Consider the following 12,815-nt stretch of genomic DNA (forward strand, 5'->3'; position numbering starts at 1 on the left):
AACCCACTCAATTATCTCTGGGAGTAGATGTAAAAACAGACCCATTTAAAACAACAGAAAAATAGTACAAAGAAGATGTAAATCACTGGGTGGGGGAAATGCACCACATATTTTTATATCTGAAAACAGAAGATAGAAGCACAGTCACACAATAGCAGGATGCTCTTTCATAGTACAGAGAAAATACACAGTAGTAACTTTCTGCTTTTCACAGAAGCTTTTACAACCCCTCCCCCATTTTTTTTATTAAGCACAGCCTGTTCCTTATCAATTTTACATCCTAAAGTCCATTCACCAGATATTTGTATGAAAACCTTAAGTCAGTACCATACCACTACTAACAATATCAACTGTATCTTCTTACGCGAAATAAAAGGAAAATAAAGAGAAAAGAAAAAAGAACATTTCATTTTATCTTCACATCAACATGTGAAGGCCTACTTGTACTGAGTACATTTTTCTTGCATCAATGAAACTGTACTGCTGCAAAGTAATACCAAATTTCACTCAGAGGTGAAAAGGGAATGCCTCACAAAAGCAGAATTAATAGGAACCTAAGTAAAATTATCAGGTGTCAGATTTAAAATAAACAAAGAGCTTTTCTTCCAGGGCAGAAGTTAACTGCAGCGCAAAGTATAAATGGTTCAGAAAGTAAATATATTAATTTATGGAGGACGGTTACTTTGGTAATTGTTATAGAAAATCACACAGATACAATCTCCAGCACTGGAAATTGCTAGCTTTCTGATTGCTGAAAGCTGGTTCTCACTCTCCTTCCTAAGCATCCTCTGTTGGACATTATCCTTTGATAGTGCGCACAGTCAACCTTTGGTCCAGACCAGCAGAAATGCCTTTGTTCTAATATGAACTGCGCTCAAAGTTGTACATTTTCCCCCTTTTTCCACCAGTACAAAGTAAATTTATTCTGCAGGGTTGCACTGGTGCAGCTGCAGGGCTGCAAAACATGCTCAGCTCAGTGTGGACAAACTCTGTCAACACATGACATATATACTAATGTTTGCAGCTCTGAAAAGGAGTTTTCTGGCACAGAAAATATTCTCATGTGGAGCCAATTTGCTTGTTTACTGTGAAATAATTTTCTTTCTTTGAAAGATTAAAAGATAGGCTTTTTATGGTTCATGATAAACCTGGGCCTGAATCAGAGCAGAGGGTTGCATTCTCTTCATTCCTGACAGGTCTTGAGGGTGAGTTGTGGCATCAGCTGCAGAGAAACAGCACAGAGACCTGAACTCAGGCCTTGGCATTGAGGGGGTAAAAAATACTTCAAACATCAATACAGATACCTTTAGAAGTTCTGTTAAAGCTGGATACAGTGAGAGCCTTAAATGAACCAGTAGCTGGTTCATCTAACATCTTCAAAACTGTGTAAGTCAGCATGAGTTGCGAGGTTTTGAAAAACATTTCCGCCTTTTGAGTTTAGTTATTCAAGTCCTCAGCTGAAGACGACAGATGTGGTTTCATAACTGACTCCAACAAATCTAAATCTGTAGTGTCTATAGAGTGGATGACCCCATCTTTCTGCTCACCCTCCTCTGTGTGTCAGTGCTTTCACTCATGTGGCCATACCATGATTTGCATCTGCTAATCCACCTGAAAATGAATAACTACTTTTTATGGGGCTAATTTTCAGTTGAACTGCAAGGGCATGACCACTAATGCCAATGCAAGGGAAGTGATGGGAGTGTGTGGTCAAAAGCAGGAACATCCTTTCCACAGCAGTGGAAAAGTTAAATCTACTCATGCTGACTGTGAAGTGGCACCCTTAGAATATTATCTCTAAGATGTATTTCTAAAAATAACCACCTTGCCATAAATCCTCTGTCTATGAAAGCAACTAGTACTGCTCTTCCAGACAAGCCTTAAAAAGTTAAGACTTAAAAGTTTAAAGTTTCTTAAGATAGGCAATAAAAAGGCAATATGGCAAAGTATCTTATGATAAAGTTTCTTTACAATAGGCAAAGGCAGTTCTGAAAATAATCTTATATGAATATAATGCAGATGAATAAAAGAAAGTTTTAATTTCCTAACTTTGTCCACATGTATTTCTGTATTGCCCTTTGATAATACTATGACACTGAGCAACCTGATTTTTCATTGTTATTTTCATATAAATCTGAGTCCTCTTAGTGAACATCTGAGTGAATTCAACATAAATATATATTAAAATGTTTTTAGTCAGCTGCAGACTTTTCTGCCAATGTGCCAATAATGATTTTTGTTCTTAAGATGGCTCCAGAGACAAATGACTCATTTTATGCGATGGAAATAACTTTCCTATAGGGTGTTTGGGAGGATGCAATAAAGATTCCTTCAGCTATCCAGATGTTAAAATATCAGTGAAATTCGCTCATTCCGTCACAAAGCCAGATACATGGACTTTTTATGCAGAACTCTGTGTTAGTAGGGAAGACATATTTTCCTTAAATAAGCCAACCAATTTAATCATACTGCATTCCTAAATAGCCACAACCTTTCAGCAGTAGCAATGACAAGCTCAACAACACATATTTTGATCCTCTGGATGTCTGTCTGTGACTCATTTTCCTTTTCAGGGACATTTGGGTGGACTGGAGAAATGTACTACGAAGAAATAACTGGAGACCGCGGCCCAGATCTAAGGTGATGTGCTTCCTCACACCAGTGAAGGCTCAGTGCATATCAAAACAATATCCCTTCCACCTGTCAGAGGGAGGAAGATTTATGCTCTTATCAAATTAGGTATGAGACAAAATGTAATATCACTGCACTGATTCCATCAGGGCACTCTTTTAATACAACCAGATTTTGATTTTGATTCACCAGAGGCAGGTTCTTGATTAATTTCCATAGGTCTACTCCTGTGTTTGATGTCAACTACAAGCTTTAAATAGATTTCTGAGCCAGGTCCATTTAGGGATACCCAGTGCACCTCAGGTTAAAACTGTAGTGCAACACACTCCACATCTGCTGGAACATACCCAACACAGAAATGGACTCTGCGCAGTATATTACAGACAAATAAATATGTGGATTTTGAGAAGCACAGTATCAGGAAGAGGTGGCCATTAAAAAAAAAAAGGGACATCCCCAACCCCCACCCTCCAAAAACCAAAGCAAAGCAAAAGAAAGTTCTTTGACTGTGCTCTCAGCTATCATATGAGCTATCGTATCTCAGCTCAGATGGGAGTTTACATTCACGTTATTTACTAACAGGTGGCATTTATTAGAAAATTACAATGCAACAGCGGGCAGAGAACAGAAAAACACTCATTCCTCTTTGGAAGAGAGTTTTTCTATCATTTTTTGTTGTTGTTTTTGTTGCTGTAACTAATTTATATATTTGTTTTTACAAAGTAAGCCCAGTTAGTGAAAATTATTTTATGCTCCCTTGCTACTATACCAACAAAATGAAATCCAAGTTCCTGCATGATGTGACATGTAAACCATTTGTGCTGAAGTGACTGCCAGAAATGGATGGAAAGTTTTTATCCTGAAGAAAGACTCAAATAAAATGCTAGCATAATCTAAAATCATTCACTGACAGTAACTGCAGGTTTTTTTTGTGTCTTCTCTTTTTAATCATCAATTTAGCTGAGTCTAGTATTCAACAATTTAGAGCATGAGCAGATAAAGTGGTGTTTTCCCTTCTGATGTTCAGTAAATCTGAAAACAAGAGCTTTTTTTTTTTTTTTTAAAGAAGACATAAAACAATTTTGTTTGCATTTTATGGGTAAAAATCCCCATCAGTAGTGCTGCCATCTAAGGTAAAGCATATGTGTTTTCAAAGAAAGCATTATGCGTGTGTTACAAAGACTAACGTTTTGTCAGTTTCACTCAGATCCTGACACAGGTTAGGTTTTAAATGCTGGACAGCCTCAGCTCCACCTAGATGCTGTGATCACAATTGCGTGTGCTTATCTCACTTAGCATTCTCGTGTGCCATGATTCAGATTCATTTCCTTTCTTTAAGGCAGTTAGAAGTCAACAAAAATAGATAAATGGTTTATTTCTTTTTCATAATATAGCTTTAGATTTTCCAGACAGCCATTTGCTCCTTTGCTCAGAGAAAGTTAGAACTGAGCACCCATTTTTCTGCACCACAAAAAAAGTGACAGTTCATTAACTTTTGCTATCAAACTCTAAAATTACACAGTCACATCAATCCACCTCCTCTGTCCTATGGAGCTCCTCTGTTATCACAAAGCCTATTCAAAATTTCCCCAAGGGCCAAGACCAACACTTGAAAAAGAGTCTAACCTTGTATGAAACCAAAAGCATGCCCTATTACCCAGCACCTGAGACACCCCCACCCGGTCTCATCCTTTCTAGTGCTGTTATTTCAGACCTGTATCAGTTCTCAGTCTGACCACAGCTGGGAGTTGTGATCTCCACCCTGCCCCCACCAAGCCTGCGTAACATTCGTTTGAATCTTTTATTCATTCACTGACAGAAATATCAAGAGGTTTCTTTAAATGACAGCAATATGCCCAGACGACTGATGTGCCAGAAGGACTCTTTAGCATTGTGGAAATAACTGGCTATCAGAGAGAGACTGCTTTGAAGTTACCATTTGCAGCACCCAGAGTACTTGGGTTGGATCAGTTTTTACTGGATTACTTTCTCTTTTTGTCCCATCTGAAGAGTTTCTTTGTGAGCAATGAATGAGGATGCATCTTGGGAATGATCTGATACTTCAAAAGATGATTCTTGTAGTTTATCTTGCAGCAAGTTTCTTTTCTGAAGGAAATGCTGCAGAGCCCTTGTATTGATCACAATGATAGTGCATGCAATGTGCCTTTCATCACTGGGCTGTCTGCACTATCACTTTTCAATATAACTCTGAAGCAAACCCTTGCAAGCTAGGGCTTTCATTGATTGATACATGTGTAGATATATGCTGTCTTTTATAATGCAGCACTTTTCTGCAAACACTTCAAAACAAAGCTGGTCTTGCTGAAATCAATGACAGTTTGCTCACTGCCTAGTAAAGAACTGCAATTGAAGGAGTGGTAAAGTCAAGGTTATCTTTATGCTTAATAAACAGAAGATTTTTTTAAATTAGTTTTGTTTCCTGTACTGAGTTTTAATGGAGGACAAAACAGAATTCACACCCCAAAGCAGCTAGCAAAAGGTAAGAGTTACATTCAGCAAAGGAAAAGCTGATGGCCTGTGTCAGCTTATACACACATTTAGTACAAGTTTCTAACCAGCACTCAGTCTTAGGAGCAACGAAGACTGACATTTAAAACCATACCACATTATCACATTGTAAGCTACACTCCCCTACAGGTTTCTACACACGCAGACAAAAGTTGATTTTGAAGGTGTTAAACACTAAGTGTTCTAAAATCAATAAATTTTTGGCTTAAAAAAGCCATTGTCATAGCTGCTTTTTTAAAATAAGAAAATAATGATACACTAAGTTTTGGGTGTAAAAGCCATTATTTGTGCCTATGCCCACATACTTTATCTGTCATTGATCACTGAATAATTCCGTTGTTTTAATACTCTTTAGCATAGCTGCAATGACAATTGAATGATTGTGCAAACACAGTACGAACTTGCATGTGAACAATCCCTTATTCTGAACACTTGTTCACAGCAGTGCTCAGGGTACTAGCCAATGGGTTTAGAAATATGACTTCTAGCATGCAAATATTAAGATACCTGAGCATACATACATCCTTCGCATAGCAATTCTGGCAATGTTCTCTTACAAGCAGGTCTTGGTATGTTTTTGCCTCAGTAGATGCACTCTATTTCTGGGTCTTTTGACCTTGCTTCCTATGCAGGCTACATGATCATGGACAAATTCCTGCTCAGTTCTGTAGATATTTTTTCCCGATTTTATGCATAAGTTTTAAAAAATGCCCTGCTGGAAGCCTTTACAACACTCTGCAATTTTAGCTTAAGTAATTTTATGGATCAATAGAAATACTCATTGAAGCTGTTACTGACTGATAACTGGAAAATGAAAAATTACAGCGATTTAGGAACAACCTTTCTCTTCTTTTCTTCAAAGCTCTGTTTTGAGTTACAACATGATCAATCCTCATTGACTTCAACAGAGAGATTCTTTCAACTTTCAATTAGGCTACATCCTACAGGCAATGAGAAAGCACCAGGCCCAAATCACAAGTTTACATATACTTCATGTGACAAATCAATATACAATTATCATGCCGATGTTTAGCAAGATGATGTTATCATTTTCTGTTGCTTCTGCCTGCCTTCACACTGAAGCTGTAACCCAGGATGTAATAGTTACATCACACAATGATGGGAAGATTCTTACAGCGACTAATAATAAGAATGGATTGCTTTTAATCAACATGAGCCAGGCTAATTTCTACAGTACAATGTAAAATGCAAAGTGGACTCCTTTCAGTTTCTTTTCTCAGCAGTTCTCCCTCCCCTGTCTTTAGCGTAAGTGATACTGCCATGGCAGTTGTGATACTCAGAATAGAAAACAGAAACAAAAAAATTAATGAGCAGGCAACAAACCCAAATGACACCCACCACGTATACAGCATGGTTACTCTTCAGTACACTTCAGAGATACTGTGCCAAGGTAACGGCAGTTGATTCTGTGGGCAGGGCCAGCAAGTGTGGAAACAGGGTCAAAAAGCGAGGAGCTGGCAGGGCTTCTCCACCAGCATTAATACAGGAGAGGGCCAGACCTTCTGGGAGCTAGCTCATGTCTGAGCCAAGAACAACCGGGAGAGCTGCTGGGAGAGGGGCAACAGTGGAAGGGGGCCTAGAGATACTGGAGGTGCTCTTTAACAGCTGGCTTGGGAAATAGCTGTGATTTTGGCTGCTGAGTCCACTTGAGCTCCCTCCAGCACAGCCCTATTTGGAATCATTCAGTAACATATGGAAGCAAGCATTGAACCCATATTCAGAGAGATGGAAAATCAGAGGCATGACAGTGTGGCATTCTCCCAAGTATCTGTGTATTTCTTCAGGCAAGATACCTGGAGATCACCAAGAGTTTTATCTTAAAATAGGTACTTTAGAAAGTTCCACCCTACCTGTCTGGCTTAATGTACAAAAGAAGTCGGTATCACAACAGAAGCTAGACCGATGACATTTCAGAAAACTAGCACATACCTACATTTCAGTAATAAGTCATGATTTAATTTAGAACCAGTAATCAGTAATTGATTATTTGTACAAAGTAACCACAATTTCAATCCTGGCTGGAAAGCAGTTGTTTTCAGAGACACAAGTAACTTCAATTGCAGAGATGGTTTCAGAAGCAGCATTATAATATTAGACAAAAAGCCAGGAACATAGAAAGTAAAGCACACTGTTGCATTAAAAGAAAACCAAAAGCCTTCAGAAACTTACCACTGAGGTAAGAGCCATCTGAAAACTGTAGATCCGTGCAAGGCCGAAGTCAGCTAACTTTATCTGCCCATTGCTTGTCACAAGGATATTTTGGGGTTTCAGGTCCCGATGCACAACACGATGTGAATGCAGAAAATCCAGTCCCCGAAACAGTTGAAGCATCATATCCTAAATATAAAGAAGAAATCAACATACAACATTATCAAGACAAGGTGGCAAACAGATAAACTCCCTGTCATAATCTGCAAAACTGATTTAATAAATACTGACTTAAATATGTGCACAGGAGGTAAACCCAACTATTAATATAAAATGGACAGGATGTTACTAGAACCACCTGACTTGAACAGGTGTCCTTATCAAGTTAATGTATTGTTTCTAGTTGAATTATCTGAAGTTGATTGATACAAGTAAAAAGACCGGTCAACGTACTTAAATAGCAAAAGCATGTCTGTAAATCCCACAACAACTTCAAAAGAATGCTGTCTTAAGTAAGAAAAACACATAGCAGCTTTTTGCTTTTAACTTTAAACCACACACCACCTTGCACCTCACAAGTTTATGCTTTGTCCTGCCCCAGTGAAGTGAAATTTTATCATTCACTTCAACAGGCACAAGGATCTGTTTCAATCAGAAAAGCTGTTTAAATGACAAATTCACCAGGATTTTATGTTATAGAGGGGAAAAAATTACTTGGCAAAACCTATTGCATAGAATTTACTGAACAGGACAGAGACTACCTTTAGATCAAAGTTCAGCACTAAATCAGTGTAATAATCATATGTAACTGTTCTCATTTTGCTTTCTGTTTTGTTATAGTGATGAATCTTCTATGACATTTCCACAGCTGAAGAAACTATTTCATGTTTTCACATTAATCTTAGTAATGTGAAAAGAATGAACCAACAGACTCAAAACTAAATTCTAGAAATCCCCTATATTCCATACTAGATGGATACTGTCAACTTGAAAATTCTATGTACAAAACAAGCAGTTACAAGAAGATGCAGCAACAAGTAAGAAACAAAAGGGGTACAGAAAAAGTTTATTTTCTGTATGCATTTGACTTGAGTTCATGAAACTCCAGCTCTGTGTTTGCTGGTGACATATGCCCTTTCCATAAGCCATGCAGCAGGGTGTCCACCAATCCTGTTACTAGCAACCAAAACGATCTTGGAGAGGTAGATGGCAGGGAACGTGGAAAAGGAAGAAAAATAAACTGAAGTTGATTGCTTTTGTTCTTCTCTATGGACTTGGGCAAGTTTCAAGTAAATAGTCAAGACACACTATTGAAAGGAATGATATATGAAAATGGGTTTAAAAATAGCCCAAAACATTCAACCTGACAATACTGCTTTAGCGGATGCATTTTTAAGATACACTTTATAGACATTGCTATATATGATTTAATAAAAAAATATTATTTTCAAGTAATGTTCCCTGATCATCTCTACAGAAACTATTAAAAAATGTGCAGATACTAAGGTCTAATCTGGCCTCTAATAAAATGTGGCCATTTCCATATATAGCCTATAACTGTCTGCCAGACAATACTAACAGTGGGCTGCTCATAAAGTAATCAGTTCTTACTTGAAGTCCCTGATGATGGAGATATTACCATGGAACTATGGATGCTGTGACAGCATTTAATTATTATCATCTCTGAAGGATGGCGGTAAACTGAGAACTGTTAGGTGATGCCTTTTATTCCTTTTGCTTCCCCAGGAAAAAATTGTGATCTGGTAATTTTGATAACCAGTATAATAGCGTTTGCACCTTTAAAACAAATATACAAAGTGTATTGAATCCTCTTGTATTTATGTAATTTCCCTTTGCATTTCAAAAACATGTGAAAGAGCCAGGACTACAGCTCTGCAGGTTTCAGTCATTAGTTGAATTAATACATGTCATATCTCTTTGCTCTGTGTTATTACAACTTAAATCAAATCCTAACAGTCTTTGGATCAGTCTTGCAGATGTAAAGAACACACCAAGAACATTTAAGTGTGTGGTTATATTAAGCATGTACTTAACGGTTTCACTGAATTTAGGCCTTTTTTTTTTTTTTTATTCCAAGAAGACATAATGTCAGATAAAATACAATTTAAAGAACTTAAATGTTAGTCAGTAGGTCCTGGCAAGTCCCTTTTTGGTGACATTTCTGCATCCTACACTTTTGTCAAGTATGTAAACTCATTCTTGCAGTTACCAAACATATCAAGAGTATTTTTTTCCTACAACTGAGGCTGGTTTTGTTTTGGCTGTCTTCCTCAAGTTCAGCAAATGCAACTCTGCTCTGCTAGTTGCAAGCTGTAAGCAATGTTTCAGTTTCTGAATTCAGAGCCTTCTTCCAGGAACAGGTAAAAAAAGAAAATATTTGGAAATGGAAACTGGTATATCTTTCCCTCCTTACCTAGGATTCAAAAGACTAATATCATTTACTGAAGTTTTCGTCACACACAAAAAAAGAGATGTGCCACAGAAAAGTGCACCAGTGTAAATTTAAAATGTATTAAGAAGAAGAAAGAAAATGAGGGGGAAAAGCGCTGCATGTCCTCTTCCAGGAAATTCTGAGTTAGTCCATACAGGCTATTCTCTAGTATTCATTTTGGACTGTTGATTATGCTCTTTTGCTATCCCTTATTACTTACTATTACAAGTGTGAACAGATTGTAGTTGAAAATTATATTGGAAGAACAGCCCAAAGATCGGTTTACGTAAAGATGGGAATTTTAATGTAAAAAGACTGTTTGCTATTTGTCATTCATTATTGTCCTGTTTCTAAATTCTCAGCCAGTTAGAAAAAGAGCAGAAACCAAAATCACATGACATAGTCTTATTATTATGCACTTTAAATACAGAATACCAAATAGTGCAGCTCAGAATTTGGTATTTGTTTGCACAAATAGATTTTCAATATCAATGCAAACAAGAGAGAGTTTTTAAATTACTCTTTTATCTATAATGAATGATTATTTTTGTGCTGTACATAAGCCTAGTCAAAACCCATTAGGCCTCGTATTTGGAAAGTGACTTCATAATTTTAGTCAGCCACTTGCGAGGAACATCAGACTTAGTCTGGGCTGTGTGTTTTCTTTGATACCATAACTAATATCAGAAGATACTAACCTTTGCTAGCTTAAAGGATAGGACAAAGGCTATAAACATATACAACTTACATCACTAGCTAATTAAATCAAGATAATACCACTCATCTGATGGAAATGCATCCATTTTTATTAGTGATGATTACTCAGCATTATCTCAATTACCAAGATCTAGAAAGAGCCGCAAGACAGTCTTTGTGTGCCTCAAAGATTAGTTTGTTTTATGTTTGCCTTTCTCAGAGAAATTTTCTGTTGTAGCTAGGCATATTGTACTTTAGAATCACAGTTAAAATAATATTCCAATATTCCAAAATTTAACTGAAAAATGACCAATTCCATTCAACAAGCAAGAAGATTCATGCCTTAGCAGATCTGAGGAACAAGCAAGCTCTAATGAGTCACAGTCATCTATCAGATATTACTTGGATATTGTATGTTTACAAACACAAAACCAGAATAGTGTCTGTTATTTCAGCTGAGAGATTTCTGCCATGCTTCTAATATCACAAAACCTATGATGGTTGTTGTCTGAATATATACACCATTCCATTGTGATTACTTTCAGATAATCATGGCTTTACAATGTTTTCCCTCTTCAGTCTACATTTTCAATGTGTTCTATACACAAACCTAAAGTACTTAGCCATTACTGAGTTGGAAACTCATCTATTTTGGGATGTAATGAACAAATACACTTTCCTTAGAGGCAGATACGTAGCTTTAATTTTGTAAAAGTCTCATAATGCAAACAGGAGCAAAATTTGTTATGGAAACGCTGCATCTTTTGCATGTTCCACCATATGTGGTATTGGTGGTGGCAGTGCTCTGTCTGATATTTACTGAATTTATCAGCACTGAATGTCAGGACCAAATTATGATGAACTTTTCAAGCAATACCACATTATTTTATGAGTCTCAATAATACACAGAAATATGTCCTGCATATTCTGCCTCTGGCATCAGCAAGGATGGGGATAGGCTTAGGTTAGGGTGAGCTGCCGCTGCTGCCACCTCTGAGAAAGGCGGCTTCAGGGCTCACATCTCCCAGCCCAGGGGCAGCAGCAGCAGAAAGCCTTGGGTTCCTACAGACTTTTGTCTCTTCCTGCCCCCCTCTTAAGTCTTTGCTTCGCTGACCCCTCTTAACCCTCCTCCAGCTTCTGATCCATAAACCCCTCCCAAGCCACTGGTTTTCAAAAGTTCACTCTGCTTCTTTAAGAATCACCCACCACCCTGACTTCCAGCTGAAACCTGTCAATTGCCCGCTGTACCTTGTTGTTCAAGACCAGCCAGGCTGTCGACCAAATAATTCAAGTATCTGCTCAAAGAAAACAGAAATTATGGAGTCCATTTGGGTGTTGGTACCTGGGTGCGGGCAGCTGGGGCTGTAGGGGCCTCTGTCAGGGAGGGCCAGGGGCTGCTCTGTGCCAGACACAGCCGGTTCCAGCCAGTTCCAGCCAGCTCCAGCCGGCTCCAATGGACCCACCGTAGGGCACAGCCAGGCCCGCCAGCCAAGATGGCGGTCCCTCTGTGAAGGCATATTTCAGAAAGGGCAAAAAAGGCTGAAGGGAAACAGAAGGGAACAAAAGGAGCCGGGAACAAAAGGAGCCAGGAACAGCCCAAGGAACACCGAGGCGAGAGGAGGAGGAAGCGGAGGAAGAGGAGGTACTCCATGGTCGAGCAGATATCCACACTGCAGTCTGTGTGGCTATTCCTGAGGGAACTGCAGCCTACGGAGAGGACCTACGCCAGAGCAGGCAGAAAATGTGAAGAGAGGAGCAGCTGGGAGGAGCTGCTATGGACTGACCACAACACCGTGCTGCTCGGGGTGGGGAGAGTCAGGAGTGACGCGGAGCCTGGGAAAAGGCAGGGGAAGGTGTTCTTTGAGTGTTTGCCTTTTTTTTCCCCACTACTTGAATTCGTAATTAAACATCTATGTTAACCGGCATTAAACTAAGTTCATTTTCCCCAAGGTGGGTCTATTTTGTACATGATGGCAATTGGTAAGCAATCTCCCTGTCTTATCTCAGCTGTGAGCTTTCTTGTTCCTTGTTCTACTTTATTTTCTGTTCTTTTTCTACTTCATCCTGCTGAGCTGGGGGAAGTGAGTGAGCGGCTGGGTGGGAGTTTGGCTGTTGGGCTAGGCTAAGCCACCGCCACGGTACAGTTACAGATGCTAGATTTTGTTTTGGTAAAGGGGGACACAGTGCAATGCAACCTGAAGGAAAACACGAAGAATAATATGTCTTCAGAGAACACATGCACCCAGAGGTAATGTACAAATATGAATCGCTGCTCGCTATGTGAAGGTCACATTTTTCCTCCATTGACTAGTATGTGAAGAAAAACCTTTAACCAGAT

The 12,815-nt window shown here is 38.7% G+C and overlaps 1 protein-coding gene across 4 annotated transcripts in view; it reads right to left on the reverse strand.

The window, feature by feature from the left end:
- CDK6 (cyclin dependent kinase 6) overlaps window positions 1-12,815 on the reverse strand; it is a 141,668-nt gene that overhangs the window by 76,711 nt on the left and 52,142 nt on the right. For all 4 annotated transcript variants that reach the window (XM_080383629.1, XM_080383630.1, XM_080383631.1 and 1 more), the window contains exon 4: window positions 7,351-7,518. In XM_080383629.1, the coding sequence (XP_080239755.1) occupies window positions 7,351-7,518 (168 nt within the window). The remainder of the gene's footprint in view (window positions 1-7,350; window positions 7,519-12,815) is intronic.

This window comes from Falco punctatus (genome assembly GCF_963210335.1).
Source record: "Falco punctatus genome assembly, chromosome: 4".
NCBI classification, from domain to species: Eukaryota; Metazoa; Chordata; class Aves; order Falconiformes; family Falconidae; genus Falco; species Falco punctatus.